This window comes from Puma concolor, chromosome C2 (genome assembly GCF_028749965.1).
Source record: "Puma concolor isolate L17-30 chromosome C2, mPumCon1.1.hap2, whole genome shotgun sequence".
NCBI classification, from domain to species: domain Eukaryota; kingdom Metazoa; phylum Chordata; class Mammalia; order Carnivora; family Felidae; genus Puma; species Puma concolor.
Genome location: NC_141675.1, coordinates 2,183,755 through 2,207,063, shown reverse-complemented (window position 1 = coordinate 2,207,063; position 23,309 = coordinate 2,183,755). Strand labels below are relative to the sequence as shown.

The window sequence follows — 23,309 nt, the reverse complement described above, 5'->3', positions numbered from 1 at the left end:
AAAGGGCTCAGACCCACAAGACTGCCTTCACTTCAGATACCAGTTCCAAGTCTGGGGTCACCCATACTTCTGAACTACCAGCTCCAAATTGGGGGTCCCCATGACCTCCTCCTCCTCAGGTTCAAGAATTTGCCAGAGTGGTGCACAGAACTCTGGAAACTCAGGAAAGCATTTTCCTCACGTCTGCCCTCTCCAGGCGCACCTTCTAGCACCTGAATGGGTCCACCAGCCCAGAAGTTCTAGACGTTTTACAGAGCTCCAGCTCCCAACCCCCACCCCAGAAGTCAGAGGTTGGGGTGTGGAACTCAAAGTTCCAGTCCTTGAATCATTTGGTCTTCCTGGCGGCTACGCCCCACCGGTACCAGAAAGACCAAATGATGAGGGTGCTGGAAATTTCAAAAGCAAGATGCAGAAATAATTTAAACCTACGAAGGGATTTTTGTCAGCCCTTTGCTAGAAATTCTTGGACTTTGTGATTTTTTTTTTTTTTTTTTATGTCTTGAGAAAGGGTACATTGGCCTCCAAAAAATAAAAAAGTTACTTTTAGTCAGTATTCTACTTTGATTCTTAGCTTTCAAAGCGTAGTTCTGGTTGAGGAAAGTGGGACATTATTCCCACCCTTCTCATCATCGTGCTGTTATGCGCCCCAACCTCCCGCGAGTGGCTGAACCGCGCAGGAAGGCTGCAGCGGGTGTCGGGAGGAGACTCGTGCACACCATAGGAAGGGGAGACCGACTGCCTGGATCCAGCGCGCTGGCAGAACATGGCACTGGGATGGCACACGGTGACACGGCCGAGGCGCTGAAGAGCACTGCCCATCGGAGGGAGCCTGTGGTCAGATAAGAGTTCTGTGCAGACAAAACACTGGCCTGAGTCTCTCGGGCGCAGCAAAACACGCCTGACTGCTTCCCACTGAAATCCCAGTTTGATGCTTGGGCACTTAACCAGAAAGCCACATCCAAATCAGAAGTGAGTTTTTGAATCTCGTGAATCAGCCTTGTCAGTGACTTCGTTCACTAAATCAAGGCAGTTTCTTTACGGCAACCGAAGAGCACAGGCCCAGAGGCCGGAACAGGGCCTCTCCAGTCGGGGAGGGTCGAGGAGGGCTAGTGTATCCAGAGGCAGGGGCTTAGGAGTGGCTCGGGCTCCAGGTGTCATTCGGCTCCCCTCCCCCACCCTCACATCTGCCCATCCTCCCCCAAGTCAGACCTCAGTGCCCATGGGGGGCGGGGTGCTCTGTTTGTTCCGCATCGCGGATGGCTCAGAACCTCAGGGGCTGGCCTGGGAGCGTCCTCAGTAACAGGGGCCACTGCGCACGCCGGGAAGTATCAGAAAGCAGCATGCTCTGTTTTATGGGCATGTCCTCTGACCGTCGGACCCACACAATCCAGGTCCCCAAATCCTGTGGATGGACCTTCTTGCCTGCTTTACCGAGGTGTCCCTCACACACAATCCACTCACGTCAACTGCACAGTTTGGCGGCTGTGCGACCATCCCCACAGTCAACGTTAGAGTATTTTCATCCCTCCAAAAGGAAACCTCGTACTCTTTAGCATCACTCCCCATCTCTCCCCCCATCCCCACCCCCACCTCTCCCTCTCCCTCCTCTAGGCAACCACTGATTCTGTCTGTACACCTGCCTATTCTGGACATGTCACATAAATGGAATCTGCCATATGCATGGTTTGCGATTGGCTTCTTCCATTTAACACGCCTTCAGGGTCCGTCCGCGTTGTAACATACATGACTGCTTCATTTCTTTTTCCTGTCAAATAATCTTCCATTGTTCCATATATAACAAACATCTCGTCTATTCGTTCATCAGTGGATGGACATCTGGGCTTTTCCACCTTCTGGTCGATTCTGGATAATTCTGGAGGGTGCTGCTGTGAACAGCTGTGCACTCGTTTTTGAGAGGACGTGTGCATTAGATGGGCTTGTGGGGTTCCAAGCCTTCTGACGCATTTGTAAATACTGCATGTATATACACCTTCCAAACACGAAGGTGTAGAACGTCCACACGTGAAGAGCCCACGTGTACATGCTCAGCACAAGCTCCTCGCAGCCCTTCCAGATCCTGTACAACGCCACCTGCCTTTCCATGCGGGCCTGCGAGTCAGACCTGGGGCTCAGGGAGCTGTTCTGTCGCCTACTTGTGCTCCTCACGCAAGATCCTTAGCTCTCCTGACCTGCTCGTCTACAAGTTAGAGGTCATGACAGGACATCCACCACACCTGCTCTTTTTCTTTTTTTAACGTTTTTAATTTTTTTGAGAGAGAGAGAGAGAGGGCGTAAGTGGGGGAGGGGCAGAGAGCGAGCGGGACAGAGGCTCTGAAGCAGGCTCTGTGCTGACAGCAGAGAGCCCAGTGTGGGGCTTGAACTCACGAACCGTGAGATCGTGACCTGAGCCGAAGCCGGACGCCTAACCGACTGAGCCCCCCAGGCGCCCCTACACCTGCTCTTGACGATTACATAGGCAGTGCCTCTAAAATGTTGAGTTCAACGCCTGCGTCAGGCACTCTTGGCTGTGACACCTTCATGACCTGGCCAAAGTGAACGCCCTCTGCCCACCAAAACGGTCTCATGCTTTTCCATTTCTTCGCCTTTGCATCTACCACGCTCCCGCTTGAAATCTCCCCCTCCGCCACCCCGACAGAACTCCCTCTGGCTCTGGCGACGTGCCATCCATCTGTCGGATCGGCCTCCACCCGAACCACCCAGCCCTTCTGAACATTCCTGTAAATGGACACGTTCTCTTTCTGCTAAGCACCTCCCGGAAGTTCTTTCTCTTAAAGCACTAAACTGGTGAGCAATGGTGTGCTTCTCATCTGCCTTGGCCCAGTACCCACGGCGCCCCGCCAAGCCCCCCATCGCCAACATGGCTGCCTGAGGGCCTACACTGTTCCCGTCTGCTCTCTTCCCAGGGGCTCAGCAACACGGGCACCTGTGTACCCTTTCACCTGAGGGCACTTACAGAGCAAGCAGGCCCCGGGAGGTGGGCAGGATGGTGAATAAGCTGAGCACCTTTTACAAAACGCCCCTCCTGAAGCTTGTGACCCTGTGGGTGAAACCGAGGTGTCAGCCTCAGTGTGACGAGTCTGGGTGGGGCACAAGGGGGCTCAGAGGAGGGCGGGGCTGGTCCTTTCCCGGACTAAGGGTCTAAGAAGCTTTCTCAGAGGGGTTAATGCCAGTCTTGACAGATGAATATGTGATGGCAGGGTGGGCCGTGCGAGGGACTGAAAAAGCCTGAACAAAGTAGATATATGACACATCAGGACACTGAGAGGGAGAAGGGGACAAGGAAGGAGGGAGAAAAGGAGGGAGCAGGGAGGACGAACAAGCCTACTGGCTAAAGTGGGAAGATCCAGGGAGGGTTTTACTTTGTGTTTGGGTCCTAGAGCCTCCAGGTGTCACTTCTTAGCCACAACCTGGAAGGTGACAGAGAGACCGAAAGGCTGACAAAATGCAGTATGAGGAGGTATGAGAACAGGATCCTGGTCTGGAGGAAGAAGGTAGGGAGGGGATTCAGAGCTTAGACTTCCTCCTAGGGCCACCGGGCAGGAAGTGAGGGTAGAGGCAGAGAGATAAGTCTGACAGGAAGCTGAGGGAACAAAGGAGTTACACCTGATAACAGACGAGGAGGGTGAGTGGGTGGGGGAGGAGGAAGGTGGCTTAGGGGAGAAGTGAAGGTTAGAAAGACCAGCTGGGGAAGGGGGAAGAGAGACCAAAGACTGCTGGGCAACGGGGGGCCTCCGGAGGCTGGAGAGAATGTGGGGATCCGGGGCCCTGATGAACGTGCTGGAGAGAACCCCCAGCAGTGCTCAGTCACTGGTGAACGAGCAAAGGTCAATGGCGGACCCACTCAGAGTGGAGGATGAACAAGGAGATGGAGTGGAAGGTCAAGGGGGCCAGTGATTGATGGCTTTAAAAAAAAGGATAGTGGTGATATCTAGGCTGGATAGGGAAGAACTGTGGCCTTAATGGTGGAGAGTTTCAGGTCATCAAGAAGACCCAAGAGCAGGCTGGGGAGGCTTGAGAGTTTGGAGGATAGAAACATGTAGCAAGAGAGAGGATATCAAAGCTTAAAATTCTGGAGTGTGTTCACCACGATATACCATATGCCGGGTCATGAAACAAGTCTCAATGAACTTAAGAAGACTGTGAAACCCTCACTACAATTTAATTTGGGAACATTTCCATCACCCCAAAAAGAAACCCCATATCTACTTGCAGTCACTCTCCCTTCCCACCACCATTCCCTGCAGGCGACTAGCAACTTACTTTTTGTCTCTATAGATGTGCCTTTTCTAAACTGACTCCTACAATAGATGGTCTTTTATATATGGCTTCTTTTACTTAGCATAATGTTTTTCAGATCCACCCACACTGTAGCTTGTATCAGTAGTCTGTTCTTTTCTAAAAATTTTTTTTTTCAACGTTTTTATTTATTTATGGGACAGACAGAGATAGAGCATGAACGGGGGAGGGGCAGAGAGAGAGGGAGACACAGAATCGGAAACAGGCTCCAGGCTCTGAGCCATCAGCCCAGAGCCCGACGCGGGGCTCGAACTCACGGACCGCGAGATCGTGACCTGGCTGAAGTCGGACGCTCAACCGACTGCGCCACCCAGGCGCCCCAGTAGTCTGTTCTTTTCTACTGTCGAGCACTATTCCTTTGAATGGATATACCACGTTTCATTTATCCATTCACCAGTTGATGGACACTTGAATTTCCAGTTTGGGCTAATTACGAATTATGCTGCTCTGAATATTTTCATATAAGTCTTTGGGTAGACATAGGCTTTCATTTCTCTTGGGCATATACCTAGAAGTGGAACTCCTCAGTCCTATGGTAATTCTGCATTTAACCTTTGAAGAAATTTCCAAACCATGTTCCAAAGTGTTTGTATCATTTTACATTCCCACAAGTGACGTAGGAGGGTTCTCATTTCTCCACATCATTGCCAACATTTGTTACTCTCCATCCGTTATTATTACAGCCGTTCTAGTGGGTGTCAAGTAGTTTTTCACTGGATTTTGATTTGTACTTTTTTCTTTTAAGTTTATTATTTTGAGAGAGAGAGCACATGTGCACATGTACCCCCACGAGCAGGGGAGGGGCAGGGAGAGAGAATCCCAAGAAGGCTCCGCGCTGTTAGCATAGGGCCCGACATGGGGCTCAGTCTCACAACCGTGAGATCGTGACCTGAGCCAATATCAAGAGTCAGATGCTTCACCCACTGAACCATCCAGGTGCCCCTGATTTGTACTTTTCTCATGATTAATGGTGTTGAGCATTATGCATCTTTTCATGTACTTATCAACCATTTGTATAGCTCCTTTGGCGAAATTTCCAGTTTGTGACTGGGTTGTGTATCTTCTTATTACTGAGTTGTAAGAAGTCTTGATGTGTTCTAGATGCCTTTGCTAGACACATGATTTGAAAATATTTTCTCCTAGTCTGTAGCTTGGATTTTCATTTCCTTAATGATATCTTTTGAAGAGCAAACATTTTTAATTTTGATGAAATCCAATTTATCAGTTTCCCCCTTTAAGGATCACGCTTTAGGTGTCAAATCTAAAAAGTCTTTGCCTAATCCAAGGTCATAAAGACTTTTCTCCATCTTCTAGAAGTTTTACAGAGGAATTAAATTAGAAATCCATAAACATAAGACATACTAAAAAAAAAAAAACCCACAAACAAAACACATGGGAATTAAATAACACATTTCTAAATAATCTATGAGTCCAAGAAGAGACAATTAGGTAAATTAGAAAATATTTTAAACAGAATGATGTATTTCCATAAACATTTAAAAAGCAAAAAAATATAAGAGGGCATTTCTTAAATGTCGCGCGTATCATTTGCCCTCTTCTCTTTCAGCTATTTACATACTTTTCTTCTCCAGAGTCAAAACTCTCAGCAAGAATGTTTATATTCAAGTATCCAAATTTACGTTCAGGTGTTTGTTTCTTTGCCTTACGCTCCTCAGTAGCATGCGATGCAGCCTGTGGAGGCTTTGCTCCACTGGCATATACTTCCTGGGGGTCCCACTGAGCTCCTCGTGGCTCAATCCCGTAGAAGGAGAGCTTCTGTCTTCCTCTTACTTGTCCCCTCGGCAACACAAATTCCAGCTCTCCTCCTCACTCTCTGCCCGCCATGTTTGTGCCTCTCTGCTTCCTTCTCCACCCCTTCTCCTTAGAGGACCTCCTCCATCCCACGTCTTCAATGGCCATCCACACGCAGATGATCTCATGCATATATTCCCAGCCCGGGTCCCTCCTCTGACTTCACGCACAGGGCCCACAGTCCTCCGCCTGCACCTTCGCTCAGCTGTTCTCAAAGGCCTCTGCGACTCAATCTGTCCAAATCCAAACTCATGATCTCCCTCTCCCAGCCCAAGTTTTCTTTGGAAATCTTTTCTTTCAATAAATGGTGCCATCTGCCCAGCCACCGGCCTGGAACCTAAGAGGCATCCAGGGTATTTCCAATCCACCATTACATCTCATTGATTTAGTTTCACATATCTCTCAGATAGTTGATATCCTCTCCATCTTAGCTAACTTACCATCCCTGTCTCTCCCCGGGACTACGGTCCAGCCACCTAGATAGCTTCCCCCAAATCCACAGGCACCCTCACTCCACCTGGGGTCAGAGAGGCTTGTCGTATCACAATCATGTCATGGCACTCTCCTGCTTCAAAGGCTCTCACCATAACGACGAGACATTAATGGGGCGTAACTGGCCTATTCCAATCTCATCTCTACCCACTTTCTAGTCTCTTCTCTGAACCACACTCCGCCCCCAAACCATGTGTTTGGGTCCTTTACTGGTTCCTTGCGCCCCTCATTTCCCCCCTAACCAACCACATGGCCTTTGCACATGCTATCTCTTCTGCCTGCAACATGGTTCCCTCCCCCTTTTGCCATGGCAATTCCCACTTATCCTCCATATCTCTGTCACGCATCACTCCTACAGGGAACGCTTCCCTGACCTCCCTGACAAGGTCAAACACTCCAGTTATTACCAACTCCCATGTTTCTTTTTAGCACCCACTGCAGCTGCCATCTTGCCATCTCATTTGGGTGACTGTATGATTTGGGTCTGTCTCCCCAGTTAGAGTGTAAGTTCCATGAGGGCAAGTCCCACAGTTGGTTTTGTTCATTGTTGCACCCTTAGTGCCCGGCACGAAGCTTGGGCACATAGTAGCCACTGAAAAATACTTGTTGAATGCATAACTGAGTCATGGTAAGGTCATGCAGGGTGAAAATGGGACTGAAATGAAGAAGACAACGGCGAAGGAAGACACGTGGATGGCTTCAAAGAATAAAGGTGGGGGGTGACCAGTCAGTCAGGAAAATGGCCAAGGAAGAGGTGAAGATCACAGAGACAACGGTGGGCGCCCCCAGGGTGCAAGGCTGTATGAAAGTGGAGTGTTGTGGGGGTACAGAAGTAGGCATTGGACATGGACAGAAAACAAGTTCTCCCAGAGACCCACCCCCTGCCTGGGCCAAATTTTCTTCAAGAGAAACAGAACGTGTCCCTCATAATCAGTATCCAAAGGGCTACGGTTTTTCTTAGGGGAAGCCAGAAAGCCATCACTTGCTAAAGGAAGTTGTCAGTCAGTGACAATGGGGCACATGGTACGCATTCCGGCTGGCCATCGAGTCCCCGAAGGTCTGCCAAGGTGCCACTACGGAGGACTGGGTAAACGAACACAGAAAGCTCTCTGCTCCCAAACTGTCACACAGCGTCTCATCAGCAGCTCTTTTTGGTTCTTTGTCAGAAGCCAAAAAGCAGATCTTTGAGGCTCGAACTAAAATACTTTCCATGAAGACACGTACCTTGGTCCATCCAGAAAACTGGATAAAGGTGTCCTGGGGCAAGTCTGGGATCCCGCTGGGAATAGAGAAGTTCCCCGCATAAAAGGCCGGGAGTGTGTAGTTGGACGAGTGGTGGGCAAAGCCTTTATTATCCTGACGGCCATGGTTACGGCCATGCCAGCCTCCCAGATGGCTGCGCACTGCATCCTCGGTGTCCAGCGGGAAGATCATCCAGTCCGTGAGGACACTGGAACCGAGGGTCAGGTTAGAAATAAGACCCTGTAAAGGAGAAACAGTAATGAGCTGGGGTGGGAAGAAAAAGGCGTCAAGTGTCTCTGTGTCCCTACCCTGAATTCTTAGGGAAAGCAAACTGGGATATGAAACACCAACAGCAAATGAGACTCAAGTGAGGTGCACACCAAAGTGGCATCTTGCTTGAGGCCAGAGCTTTCGACCCCGTGCCCGCCATGTTGAGTGCTTGGTTCAAAGTCATCGCTGAATGGAAGGGATGATGGAATCTATGGAATGGGAGAATGCGTGGAGTCAGGAATGCAGAAGGTGTAGTGGGGGAGGGGGGCAGACCCCGCCCCTTCATATAACCAGGAGCAAGTCTTGGCATTGAGCCCCTCAGCAGCACTCGGGGATGATCGCACCGAGTCTGTTCACCGGCTGGGGAACTCAGTGAGGCGGCGTAAACGAGAATACTTTGATATCTGGGAAAGGCTACACACAAAGTGATGATAATGGTGACCCTCAGACCTGCATGCTGGAGTTGCTCTATTTGTCTAGCGGGTTAGCGGGCTGGGGCGTCCCTGGCCCCATTGAGGCCTATGCTCACGGCTTGCCTAGCTTCCTCTTCCCTGCCTTTTATGTGGCGAACTTCTCTCCATTCCCAGTCAGGTCCCAAATTTCTCCCAGGCCACCTCTCGATACCCAGCCTCCACTGCCCACTTAGTAAATCCAATAAACATTGGCCAGGCAGCCATGTGCCAGGCTCTTTGCTGGGCTCTATGGCCAGAGACTACACAAGAATGCCTGTCACTGCAGGGGCCAACGTGGCCTGTGACAGCCAAGCAGGAAGGCCACTAGCCACAGCCTGAGCACAAGGACTTTAACCGGGACATCTCTACTGGAGACAAAGGTGGCCCCTGCCCGGTCATTCCCTAGGAGTGTAATTGCCCTGCCTCTGAGCCGCATCAACGGGGTCAGGAAACAGTCCCACACACCTGTTCTGGCCTAGGCCGAGTGATGCCATAAATCTTTCCATGGGGGCCTGCTGTCCTCTAGCAGATGAGGAACTATCTGCGGGGAAGCCTGTATCTCAACATCCCTTGCAGCTCGCGGAGCCTCGTGCAGAGCATGGGCCTAACAAATGTTTGCCGAATCATGCTCTGAAAATGTTTTCCAAGGAAAAACATTTGGGCCGGGGCTAGCCACCCGGACACAGAGGAACCAGCAGGGGTGAGAGGCCACGCACCGAGGAAAAAGGCTTCCTACGCCTCAAGGCTTCGTCACAGACAGTCCACACCCAGCAAACGGGGCCGACCAAAGGCTAAGCTGGCTTGGTTGGCCATGAAGCCCCTTTCGAGAGCTAGGTGGGCTTTTTTTTTTTTTTTTCAATTTTTTTTTTTCAACGTTTATTTATTTTTGGGACAGAGAGAGACAGAGCATGAACGGGGGAGGGGCAGAGAGAGAGGGAGACACAGAATCGGAAACAGGCTCCAGGCTCCGAGCCATCAGCCCAGAGCCTGACGCGGGGCTCGAACTCACGGACCGCGAGATCGTGACCTGGCTGAAGTCGGACGCTTAACCGACTGCGCCACCCAGGCGCCCCTAGGTGGGCTTTTTTTAAGCAAAGGAAAAGCTCGGTGGAGAGGCTTCCTCCTTCTTTCTACAGGATGACCGAACCCGAACACGAGGGAAGGGTTCTCTTTGCAAAGCTCAACTTTCTCATCCTGCAGAGGAGGGCAGGTCCTCAAAATACTCGAGCTTTGAAGTTGCAAAACAAATCACGGCAGGTTCAATCACCAAACTTGGCAAAGCGTGTGTGTTTTTAAAAACCGCTTCGGGGCGCCTGGGTGGCGCAGTCGGTTAAGCGTCCGACTTCAGCCAGGTCACGATCTCGCGGTCCGTGAGTTCGAGCCCCGCGTCGGGCTCTGGGCTGATGGCTCGGAGCCTGGAGCCTGTTTCCGATTCTGTGTCTCCCTCTCTCTCTGCCCCTCCCCTGTTCATGCTCTGTCTCTCTCTGTCCCAAAAATAAATAAAAATGTTGAAAAAAAAAAAAAAACCGCTTCTACGTGAACAGGGCTGGAGGAGAAGAATGTATGTGCGAGAGTTTTTAAATGGCTTTACAAAGACTTCCTCGGGCGGCACAGACACAGTCCTATCGACCTCGACAGCGAGGCTGGTCCTACCTTGAAATCATTGATGTATCTGCCATAGTTCACACGCCCCATGTTCTCCACCAGAAGGTCCAGAGTGGCTCCGGCTTGCCCTGTTATGTTCAGAGTGATCACGTAACTTCGCTCCAGGACTCCCTGGGGCACCTGTGGGGTCGGAGTCCGGTGGGAATTAACTGAGGTGAGAAGGGCAACAAGCTCGGCTGGCTCAGCCATCACACTCATCTTCCTGCCTTGAGGTGTCACCAGACTCGGGAGACAGTGCTCTGCCGGCCCCTTTGCCCAAGCCACCGGCCAGGTGGCCAAGTTCCTCCAAACACTGCTTCCAAAACAGGCAACCCACCAGGCACAGCTCAGAGCAAGGGAAGGTCTAGGCTGGCTTCCTTTGCTCTGGGATGTTTGCTGCATGTCTTTTTTCTTTTACTTTTTTTTATTACCTTTATTTACTTTTGAGAAACAGAGTGAGACAAAGCATGAGCGGGGGAGGGGCAGAGAGAGAAGGAGACACAGAATCCGAAGCAGACTCCAGGCTCCGAGCATGCGGTCAGCACAGAGCCCGAGGCGGGGCTCGAACCCACAAACTGTGAGGTCACAACCTGAGCCGAAGTCGGACGCTCAACCGACCGAGCCACCCAGGCGTCCCTACTGCACGTCTACTTTTAATAGAAAGGGAACGGACCCGACAGCTCCAGGGGGGGATTCCCACTACGGGAGCCCCTCCGTGTTCTCACAGCACAAAAGGCAGTCATAAAAAGTGGCTTCTAAACAACGTGGAGAGATGAGACAAAAAAATCAGACAAATGAGATAAAAATCAGAGAGTTAGGTGGAGTCGTCTCACCTCAAAATACCTGATAGGATGCATTAACCACGAAAATTATATAATAGAACGAGAACAAACAACTGAAGTTATACTGACTAGAATTCACGAAGACGACCCACCCCTAACCTGGAATTCAACACACAACGGCTGTCAGTATATACACGGGCAACACACACATGGTGTCCTAGAAACGTGCTCCCGCTGAAATGAAAGCCTTTGATCACAGCAGAATGGAAACATTTCAATTTAAAAATTTCTGAACAAATTTCCACGGTGAGAAAAATCTCTTCATGTGCTTTTTCACATGATTATTCCAGTGGAAGGAATGGAAATCCTCTAATGTTTCTTCCCTGCGCTGGGAAACAAAGTTCTTTGTGTATTGTGGCTATGATTACCATGAACAATCCTTCTGCATAGAATTTCTCATGCAGGATGAAGGCACAGAGTTAAACGAATCGCGGCTCCCGCGTGTTCAAAATGGGGCCTGTCCTCCAGGAGCAAAGGAGACATGGGTGACATCCTGTGGTTGGTCAGAGAGGACGGCCTGGGCTGGGGAGACCAGGAAGGTTTCCACGAAGGGGGCTGGCTTGAGCACACCCTTCCAGGGGCAGGCAGAGGGAGCCATGGGTGAGGCCACATCAGCAAGCAAGGGCCACAGCTAAGGGACATCGAGAGGAGGGGCAGAGCCGGAGTGTAGAAAGGTGCGCAAGGGCCTTGAATGCCCCATTTCCAAGCACAGACCACACACCCCCCTGTTGGGGCAGACACACACAGCTCAGAGACAATTCTTACCCCGTCCACGGCGACATAGGCGCGGTCACGGACTCCATTGAGGGGTGATGACAGGGGTGTGGGGTTGCTGCAGTCTTGAGGAAGCGTTGTTCGGTATAGCACGAAACCAAAATACTGGTGACAAAAAGAAGGAAGAAAAACACATCACTCTTTCAAAAAAGATAGCCTGGCCACCTCGATCTGTGTGAAAGTCCTGTTTCTAGAATCGTAAGGAATAAAGTGTTTCTCTAGCCTCCAGCAAAAATTCAGTCCGAAAGAACTGGCTTAAATTTTTAGATCATACACTCTCGTAGCAGTAGCAGCAAGGAATCCAGAAGAGCATTTTATCAGACATCCCTTTCCCACACAAGGAAACTTGCCCAGAATCACTCAGGGGGATCCTGTCATACATATCAGGAGGTTATTTACATTACCTCAAAAACACAAGATAACACAGCAAAAAAAGGCAAACAGGGTGCCTGACTGGCTCAATTGGTAGAGCATGTGACTTTTTTTAAAGATTTAAAAAGTGTTTTTAATATTTGTTTATTTTTGAAAGAGAGAGAGACAGGGTGTGAGTGGAAGAGGGACAGAAAGAGAGAGAGACACAGAATCCGAAGCAGGCTCCAGGCTCCGACCTGTCAGCACAGAGCCCGACGCGGGGCTCGAACCCACGAACCGCAAGATAATGACCTGAGCAGAAGTTGGACACTTAACCGACTGAGCTATCCAGGCGCCCCTCGGTAGAGCATGTGACTCTTGATCTCCGGGTCATGAGTTCAAGCCCCACATTGGGTGTAGAGATTATTTTGAAATAAAATCTTAGGGGTGCCTGGGTGGCTCAGTTGGTTAAGTGTCCGACTTCTGCTCAGGTCATGATCTCACAGTTTGTGGGTTCGGGCCCCGCATCGGGCTCCTGTGCTGACAACTTGGAGCCTGGAGCCTGCTTTGGATTTTGTGTCTCCCCCTCTCTCTGCCCCTCCCCTGTTTGTGCTGTCTTTCTCTCAAAAATAAATAAACATTAAAAAAAAAAAATCTTGAAAAAAAAAAAAAGACAACGAAGCCAACAATGTTGGTGAAACATTTTCCAGGTTCTTGGGCTAAATGTGCTCTAACATACAAAACAAGAGTCAATCAGAAACTGTTTAAAGTGGAGGGACGGGGGTGGCGGGAACAGAGACAGTGAGAGATGAGGGTGTAACCGGTTGCTAAGTCAGAAGCCAGAGATGCTGGTACCCCTGGTCCGAAAGGAAGGCCCCAGACTATCAGCCACAGCAACAAACAGCACCCTTGGCCTCGGCTGGTGACCTTCCTGCTCTGGATGCTAGGCAGGGTGAATGGAACCAAACCTTGTCACGCAGGGGGATCCCACAGACATCCAGTGTGGGACGGAGAAAAAGTTCCTCACGTCTAGAGCCCAGAAAGCAAGGGAGTGTATGTCAGCAAATGTGAAGGGGATTTAGAGGAGGTGAAAAAGTAAACACGTTAACTCATGTTCTTGTGTTGCAGGAAAGGGCTGAACTCAAGAAATATCACTGGGGCCACCACCCAAGGCTTTATGCACAAGGGTGCGCTCCCTCCCAGACCCCAAATCTCCACCTTTTTCTTGTTTGTTTGGTTTTTTTCTATTCAAAGTAACTGAAGTGGTAAGTCCTAGCTCACAGGCTGAGGAACACTGAGGAAGGGCTCCCAGGAGGGAGAAGTCATAGTGCTCCCTGCAAAGCTGGCTGCGGCCGCCGGGGTGGGGGTGGGGGTGGGGGTGGGGGTGAGGATGGGGTGGGGGCAGAGGAACAGGGCTGCGTCCCACTCCCTGCACCTGCGCTCTCCAGGGTTTCGCCGGAAATAAACACTCAGTGGGCTGGCCCCAGACCTGAAACAGCCAGGGCCCAGGGAGTGCCCCCAGTCCTAGAGCACTGCCTTGGCCAGAGATCACAGAGCAGAAGGGTCTGGCAAAGAACAGTGAGTGCAGATGTCTATGCTTCAACCTGGAATTCACTTCCCAGCTTCCAGCTGCTCTAGTGACCTGACCGTGTCTTGTCCGAGACGCTCCCCTGCTCGGTGAAAAAGGCGGGTTGTATCTTCTCGAGGAAGACGCGGACGCAGCAGGTGTTGGCTGGAACGGGAGCAAGGATTCTATCCGGTGTTCATGAAAGGAGGGCTTAATTACTCATTGTATCGATCCAACAGAGTTGTTAGAACAAAATCACAAGTGTAAAGAGAATAACCAGAGGCAAAATACACTAAGATTAGATACGCCACTGTCTTATTACCTTATGGTTCAGATACCTTCCAGAAGGGGATCTCCACAGAGAGTCATCAGGGGGATCCAGGTAAGTTTCCATTTCAAAAAATGGGGCTGAGATCCTAACTAGGTGTTCAAACTTAACGTCACAACAAGGGGACAAAGTGACCTCATGGACATCTTGACATGGCGCTCTGAGAAGGACACAGCCCCTTTGTCACGTCCATGCCAAAAATGTTCTACTGAATCTAGTCAGTGAGGGGAAGTCTACAACTGGCCCGAACTCAGAAATGTCCACGTCACGAGAAAGAGAGAGGGGGAAAACACGACTTGGGAATAGTGACAGCGGAAAGAAGAAAAAAGGGACATCAGAGCTAAATGCGACGTGTGATCGTGGATCGGAAACTGGACTGAAAAAAAGTTAAGGGGTGGCTGGGTGGCTCAGTCGGTTACACATCTGACTCGGGCTCGGGGCACGACCTCGTGCTTCGTGAGTTCAAATCCCGCATCGGGCTTGCTGCTGTCAGCGTGGAGCCTGCTTCTGATCCTCTGTGTCCCTCTCTCTCTGCCCCTCCCCCACTCCTCTCCCTCAAAAATAAATAAACATTTAAAAAAAAAAGTTGGGGCGCCTGGGTGGTGCAGTCGGTTAAGCGTCCGACTTCAGCCAGGTCACGATCTCGCGGTCCGTGAGTTCGAGCCCCGCGTCGGGCTCTGGGCTGATGGCTCGGAGCCTGGAGCCTGCTTCCGATTCTGTGTCTCCCTCTCTCTCTGCCCCTCCCCCGTTCATGCTCTGTCTCTCTCCGTCCCAAAAATAAATTAAAACGTTGAAAAAAAAGAAAAAAAAATTAAAAAAAAAAAAGCTAAGCTATATAGGACATTATTGGATACTTGACTGTAGAGTGCATATTAAATAAGATTATATCAACGTTAAATTTCTTAAGTGTGATCATCATATTGTGTTCATATAGGAAGATGTCCTTTTTCTTAAAAGATATATGCTGTAATATTTAGGGGTGACGTGTCAGGATACTGACCACAAACTCAAACAGTTAAAAAAGGCAGTTGACTGCGTATACACACACAGACCCACCTGTCAACATTCAGTGAATCCAGGTGAAAGCTACATGGGTGTAAATTACACTTTCCTTGCAACATTTTTAGATTTGAAGATTTCCAAAATAAAAAGCTGGGAAAAAAATTTTAAATAAATATGAGGGGCAGGCACCTGGCTGGCTCAGTCGGCCAAGTGTGCAACTCTTGGTCTCAGGGTCATGAGTTCGAGCCCCATGTCAGGCGTGGAGCCCACTTAAAATAAATAAATAATAAATAAAATTCATACGAGGTGGTGGCTGGGTTAACCACATACACGCGGGCATGCATGCATGCACTGACAGGTGTTCTGCTCCCTTCACAAGCAGGAAAAATCTCTAAGGACCTAACCTATTGAGAACACGGTCCCTACACCTTTGAGCTAACTAAGGACAAATAATTAAGTGGTCTTTTTGCGCATTAAGATGGTGGTTTTCCTCTAGTAATCAAGACTAAGTAGATCAGAAATACAGTCAGAGTTATGTTGAATCAGGTTGAGCTATGCCTATTCAAGGCATGAGAAGAAAGGGGTGGGGGGGAATCTAGGAAGGACCAGCCCACCGTGTGGTACTTAAAGCTACAGAGAGCCTGGAAATCGGTGGCGAATTTACACGGGACCTGATTTATCTGCCTACCACTTTAGCCCCTGCAGGGCAGTGCAGAAAGTACCTTTCTGTCAGTAGAAGAAGGGTGAAGCATTACCTCTGAAGGCCTACCTGTTTCACCTGGATAAACGTCAACGGATAAAGGCTTTTTATGGGCCCAGCAGGACACAGAACGTTCAGAGCGTCCTCCACCGTCTTTAACTGAAAAGAAACAAGACCAGCATTCACTCACTGTCACCTGGTCATCAGAGTGGAGGCTAATGCCATTTGCAAATTATCAAAGACATTACTGGATTGGACCAAATCCCTAAACAGACCTAAACTGTTAAAATTCCGCTCAATGCTGACCCCCCAGTTGCCTTCAATCATCGCTATCCATCCCCTAACTCTCGATGAAAAATAACTCACGGTGGTCGTAAAGCGTGTCAAGCACATCTATTCGCAAATACAACCTCTATACAAAAGGCCCTTCAAATGAATGAAAACCAAGGCTCAGAGGCTGCCTCCTCTCTAAAGCCTTCCCCAGCATCCCGGAGGGAAGTAACCAGGACTGCACCTTCCTCTGAACTTGACTGTGGCCTATTTTCCACGCCTGCATCACGTACCGGCCGCTTACCTTTGCCGTCCTCGCCGTTGTGTCAGCTCCTTAAGGGCAGAGTCTGTGCGGTGCTCACCCGATACCCAACACAGAGTAGACACTCAATAAATGCTTACTACATTAGGTCAGACGATCGTGTACTCTCACAACCCAGGAGGCTTATTCCGAGGTAGCAACAGGATGATGGCAGCTACCGATTGCTGAGTGCCTGCCGAAGCCCAGGTGAGCGCCCCTTGCATGCACACCCCAGTGAATCCTCACAACCTCCGGGTGGGGCAGCCATCACCGTCCCCAGGTCAGGGATGAGGAAACAGGTTCTCAGAGAGCCTCACAGGAGCAACGGCAGAGCCAAGGTCTGCAGTTAGGTTCGGCTCTGAACCTAGGACTTCCCGCGACTGACACTGGTTAGAAATTTTATGGACACTTTTGCAGGGATACCTTGCTGATGTGTAACATAAGGGAAAACAAAACCTTAAGTACAGTTCCATCAGTTCAGCTACTCACATGGAAGCTTTTCTATGTGGACAGCTAAAGAAATTCCACTCACGGTAAACGGTTTATTCCATAAACCATGTCCCACGTCAACTGAATTCAGTTGCGTGCTAATTTGCTGTCTTAAACTGTAAACATTTAGTTCATAAGGAAAAGCTATTTCTACTCACACAATTCTCCTTCATGGCAAATAGAATGTATTTTTGGTACTATGCTAGTTTTGTTTTGTTTTGTTTAAGCAATGTTGCTGTATTAAATATTTGTACCTATTTTCTGTTGCATAAAAATACATTTCCCGCAGCTCCAAAACAAATCAACCTCCTCAAGTAGCCAGCAGCAAGGAGAAAAATAGAAGATACTCCGTTTACAAGTGTGAGTCAAGTCTGATCAAAACTAAAGAAAGATTCCTATCACGCAGAGAGACCACATTCTTTGTAGAATGTAACGCACGTATCTGACGCTAGGTGGAAAATGTCACAGGAGCTCAACCAATCATAGTATCAAAGGGCTTCACGAACGGAAAAATTATACAATCGTGTTTGGCATTTTGGTTAAAGATAAAAACTTACACTATATTAGAATGTCAAGATTCTTAAGAAATGTGTAACTGCTTGTGGTTTGTTTTTTTTTTTCTCTTGTGAGTTAACAGATGTAGGAGTTAGGGATTATAAAAGGGGAAATCCTGAAGACACAGATGGTCAAAACAAATTGATTTTGGCTTACGTCACTCCCGACAATGAAATGAAATCTCCCTTCTTTTTCTCTTTCCTAGAATAAAATGTCTTCAACTCCTTTTTATGATTAATTTCTAGCCATTTCCCCCTTGCTGTCCCATTTACCAAATAAACCAGAGCCCAAAAATCAGTACATGATTTTGAGATGGAGGGAAGCACACTACATGTGCAAAGATCTATGACAATGCCTGTGGCTTTGGAGAACTCCCTAAAAAAACGTATATTATGGAAAAAGAACCTCACCAAGCACAACAAGGTGGCATGTTATTCCCACAAAGGTCCTGAAGCTGCTTTGGATGACTGGTAATTGAACCAAAATGACCTGAATGACGTACAAACGTCCACCCACTCCGGCTCATGCCCTATGTGCTCACCCCGTCAATGTGACACATGCACGTCCCCATTTTCCCAGAAACATCACCTACCCCATCAGTCTCAAAGAAAACCAATTCACAGAAAGATAGAACCAATTCCCCAGCGTGACACTTTCACTCACAACTGCTCAATTCCACCCCCTCACTCCCAACAGTTCTGTTATTTTCTTTCTTACCTTTTGCAGAGCAACTTTTCCATATGCAAACTTGGGTGTAGATGGAGGGATAAAACCTTCTGGTACTTTTTCAAACTAGAAACCAGAGTGGAGAAAGAAAAAAAAAAAAAGAAAAAAGAAAAGCTGTTAAACCCTCAGAAACGTAGCTATACGATTCAGTTTTCAAAAGGAGGCTCAAAGACTCGAACAATAGTGCGGGTGATTTTTGGAAAGGCAAAGGAACAAAAGGTTTCTCCCGCCAGACAGGGTTTGGTAAAGCTTTTACTTCCGTGTGTGTGTGCGTGTCTGTGTATGTCTGCATTGTAAACTCCAGGAATCATTCAAATAATTATAGAAGAAAAGACTTCAAAGCAGAGAGCAAAAACAAGGAGAGAGAATGAGGTGATGGCAGAAGGCTGGAGTTGGGGGGAGAAAAGGAAAAAGGCCCAGGGCCAAGCAGAATCTTGAAGGGAGGTAGCTGTAAGTCAGGAAAAGTATTACTCGCAGCTTGAATCTTACTGATAGATTAAAGTTTGATATCAGTGTTAAATTTCCTGTGGTTATGTAAGAGCATATTCCTACCTCTTCTTATGAAACACACACTGAAGTATTTAGGGGTAAAGGTAAAGTATTTAAAGGTTACTGCATGTAACCCTCCAGTGGTTGAGAAAACCCAAGGGGGCAGTGAGGGGAAAATGATGAAGCACAGAGAGTGAAATGTTGACCTGGGTGAATCTGGGTGTGGAATACTCGAGGGCTCGATGTACTACTTTTATTCTCGAGACTTCTCTGTAAGTTTGAAATTTTTCTTAAATAAAAGCCAAAAACTAAAATAAAAATAGAACCTTACTATACACTAAGCGCGCGCGCGCGCACACACACACACACACACACACACACACACACACACACACTTAAATTAGAGTTAGAAGATATTAAGTGCCAAGTCTTAGAAGTCTGTGTCCACCTCCAAGCAGATTGCATTATGATCTCGCAGGCTCCCCACATTTCTTTCCTCCTCCATTCTTCTCTTCCTCCCTTCCTTTCCTTCGGTTTCCACCTTTTAAAATTATTATTATTAGGTTTTTTAATTTTTAAGGTTTATTTTTGAGAGAGAGACAGAGTGCAAGTGGGGGAGGGGCAGAGAGAGAGAGGGAGACACAGAATCTGAAGCGGGCTCCAGGCTCCGACCTGTCAGCACAGAGCCCGACGAGGGGCTCGAACCCACGAACCGCGAGATCATGACCCGAGCCGAAGTCAGACGCTTAACTGACTGAGCCACCCAGGCGCTCCTCGGTTTCCATTTTTTAAAGTACTTAAAAAGGAAGACGACAGACTGCTGTAATGAAAAGCAATAGTTTCCTGACTATTCTCTTTGTGCTATTCTTCAGAGGAAACCATTTTAAATCCATTTAATTTTTCCATTTTTGCATCTTTTAGTTTCTATATTTATATTTATCTGCTATTTCTTATTTCATCCCTTGAACACATTATTGATTTCTTTAATACATGAGAATTTAGCCCACGTGTACGGTTCTGGCTATCTCTCTTTCTTGCCAACATGGTTATATCAGCATTTCTCTACTGGTTACCTTTGTAGCTTGAAACACTATACCTCTATTTCTTAGTTCCATCAATTAAGATGATCTTTTGTGTCCATACTTTTTTTTTTAAATTTTTTTTTTAACGTTTATTTATTTTTGGGACAGAGAGAGACAGAGCATGAACGGGGGAGGGGCGGAGAGAGAGGGAGACACAGAATCGGAAACAGGCTCCAGGCTCTGAGCCATCAGCCCAGAGCCCGACACGGGGCTCGAACTGACGGACCGCGAGATCGTGACCTGGCTGAAGTCGGGACGCTTAACCGACTGAGCCACCCAGGCGCCCGTGTCCATACTTTTTAAGATAAGTCTATTTGCACCCTTTCCTGAGCTCTCTTCCCTACTCCCACCCCCAAACTATGAGTTATACTTTTACACTGTCAAGGTTAAAAGGTCTGTCCTGTACCCATACACCTTCCCACCACCTGTATAGTGACTCTAAATTCAAAATCAATCAACAGTGTTCACATGATTATAATTATATATTACTCTCTGCAAAGCTAAGTAGTATGTATCATGACGAATGTTCTGTGTTCTTCAGCTTTTTGTGTTCTCCTCCTTCCCCTGGGGTTTCTAATTGCCTTTCTCTTTTCCTGTCTGCCTTTAGGTTAGGAAGGGAAATTTTTTGAATTTTTGAATGTCTGAAAATGGCATATTAAGTCGATAATTTGGATGAGTATAGAATTCTATACTGAAAATCATCTTCCCTTAGAAGGCAAGATTTGCCCCCCCATATCATCCGGTGTGAGTCACCGGATGATTCTTGTTCTTTCAAAGGTGACTTCTCTCTAGAAGCTTGTAAGTGCTTTATTCTCTATATTTTCATTTTTTTCCAAGGATGTGTTTGGGTTTGTGTGTTTTTTTACATTTATTATTCTGGGCAACTCAAATATCCTTTTTGGTTTTAGAAGAAAATTCTGTATTTTTTTAATATTTTCTTTTCTTCATCTCTTTCCCTTAAAAGTAAGTTAGACGTCCTAGATTGTTCCTCTGTATCTCTCATCTTTTCTCTATTTCAATCTGTCTTCTGGTTCTAATTTCTAGGAGATTATCTTTTTATTTTGGGGAAGCCATCTTTGTTCTTTAATTGCTCCTTTTTCAAAGTATCCCATTCTTGGGGCGCCTGGGTGGCGCAGTCGGTTAAGCGTCCGACTTCAGCCAGGTCACGATCTCGCTGTCCGGGAGTTCGAGCCCCGCGTCGGGCTCTGGGCTGATGGCTCGGAGCCTGGAGCCTGTTTCCGATTCTGTGTCTCCCTCTCTCTCTGCCCCTCCCCCATTCATGCTCTGTCTCTCTCTGTCCCAAAAATAAATAAAAAAACGTTGAAAAAAAAAAATTCAAAGTATCCCATTCTTATAGTGTGAAAGCAACATCTTTCCAAATGTCTCTAAAAGATATAAATTTGAGAGGGTCTGCTCGGCTTTGCTTAAGATCTCTCATTTCTGTCCTGAATTATCTGTTGCCTTGAGGTTATTTTTCTGTTTACTTCATTTTGGTCTTTCTCTTTTCCTGTACAGGTTTTATGGATGTCTTCAAACATCCGGCCACCCTTGGCCATCCATTCTTATTTAATGGTAATGCAAATGAATGCACCAGCATTTGCATAACCATCTTCTCTAAGCCAATCCTGCTCTGTGTACAAGGGCAAGGTTTGTTCAGTGGGGAACTGTTTTGGGGTGATTTGGGAGGGAGTCAAACATGATATGTAAGGTTTTTGCTCTCAGGCTGCACACTTTTTTTTTTAATTCTAATTTTCTGACTATTAAAAAGATGCTTCCCTGACGGACAGTCCATTTGAAAGAGGGGTGGCAAAGTGGAGGACCTGATGGGAAATATGCAGTTCCATTAGCCTTCCCATTTTCAGCTGTTTCATTCTGTCTTTTGTCACATCTGCGTTTCCAGGACCCTGGTTCTCTAGGGTTCTTTAAGAGTAATCTACTCCCTGTTAACCTGTTTCTTTAAAAAAAATTTTTTTTTTTTAATTTATTATTTAAAAAAAAAAATTTTTTTTTCAACGTTTATTTATTTTTGGGACAGAGAGAGACAGAGCATGAACGGGGGAGGAGCAGAGAGAGAGGGAGACACAGAATCGGAAACAGGCTCCAGGCTCTGAGCCATCAGCCCAGAGCCCGATGCGGGGCTCGAACTCACGGACCGCGAGATGGTGACCTGGCTGAAGTCGGACGCTTAACCGACTGCGCCACCCAGGCGCCCCCTTTTTTTTTTTTTAATTTTTTTTTCAACGTTTTATTTATTTATTTATTTATTTATTTATTTATTTATTTATTTTTTTCAACGTTTATTTATTTTTTTGGGACAGAGAGAGACAGAGCATGAACGGGGGAGGGGCAGAGAGAGAGGGAGACACAGAATCCGAAACAGGCTCCAGGCTCTGAGCCATCAGCCCAGAGCCTGACGCGGGGCTCGAACTGACGGACCGCGAGATCGTGACCTGGCTGAAGTCGGACGCTTAACCGACTGCGCCACCCAGGCACCGCCCAAAAAAAAAAAATTTTTTTTTAATGTTTATTTTTGAGAGAGAGACAGAGCATGAGTGGAGGAGGGGCAGACAGAGAGGGAGACACAGAATCCGAAGCAGGCTCCAGGCTCCGAGCCATCAGCACAGAGCCTGAGGCGGGGCTTGAACTCACGAACCGCGAGATCATGACCTGAGCCGGAGTCGGATGCTTAACCGACAGAGCCACCCAGGCACCCCTGTTAACCTGTTTCAATAATCCCCTTTCACACTCACTGGGGACCTAGACTTCCTCATGCTACATCCTTAGTCACCTACATCTATTTTTGTTACCCAGAAATTTTTTGAAATCTCTTATGCATGGATAGTGCCCCTCTTGATGGCTTCATTTAAAAAAAATACCATTTTTAATCATTTAATAACATTTTGAAAGGCAGAAGAGATAAGTATGTGGTCAGCCATCCATCTTGAACTGTATTTCTAGTATTCAATGAATTGATAGTTCTGTGACATTTTTAAAGATTAAAAAATTTTTCTTAATGTTTATTTATTTTTGAAAGAGAGAGAGAGTGTGAGCAGGGAAGGGGAAGAGAGAGAGAGGGACAGAGGATGCGAAGCGGGCTCTGTGCTGACAGCAGTGAGCCTGATGTGGGGCTCGAACTCACGAACCGTGAGATCATGGCCTGAGCCAAAGTCAGACGCTCGACTGACTGGGCCACCCAGGCACCCCTCTGTGACCTTTTTAAAAGAGCACATTAAAGGGGTGCCTGGGTGGCTCAGTCAGTTGAGCATCCAACTCTTGATTTCACCTCAGGACATGATCCCAGGGTCACAGGATCAAGCCCCGCATCAAGGCTCTGCGCTGAGCACGGAGGCTGCTTAAGATTCTCTCTCTCCTTCCCCCTGCCCCTCTTCCCAGATGGTTCTCTCTCTCTCTCTCTCTCTCAAATAAATACAATGAGGGGCACCTGGGTGGCTTAGTCAATTAAGTATCTGACTTCAATGAATTTGAGTCCCACATCAGTGAGCCTGAGCCCTGCTTCGGGTGAGCTCCGCTTCCCTCACTCCCTTTTCTCTCTGCCCCTCGCTCACTTGCGCCCTCTCTCTCTCTCTTAAATAAAATAAAATAA

At 47.8% G+C, this 23,309-nt stretch overlaps 1 protein-coding gene across 7 annotated transcripts in view; it reads right to left on the bottom strand.

Moving 5' to 3' along the window:
• GLB1 (galactosidase beta 1) overlaps window positions 1–23,309 on the bottom strand; it is a 121,526-nt gene that overhangs the window by 44,156 nt on the left and 54,061 nt on the right. For all 7 annotated transcript variants that reach the window (XR_015255927.1, XR_015255928.1, XM_086720350.1 and 4 more), the window contains exons 11-15: window positions 18,126–18,200; window positions 15,863–15,952; window positions 11,837–11,950; window positions 10,239–10,370; window positions 7,846–8,103 (exon numbers count right to left, since the gene is read on the bottom strand). Coding sequence is in view for 5 of the 7 variants with exons in the window: in XM_086720350.1 (XP_086576476.1) it covers window positions 7,846–8,103; window positions 10,239–10,370; window positions 11,837–11,950; window positions 15,863–15,952; window positions 18,126–18,200 (669 nt within the window). In the remaining 2 variants the exon portion in view is untranslated. The remainder of the gene's footprint in view (window positions 1–7,845; window positions 8,104–10,238; window positions 10,371–11,836; window positions 11,951–15,862; window positions 15,953–18,125; window positions 18,201–23,309) is intronic.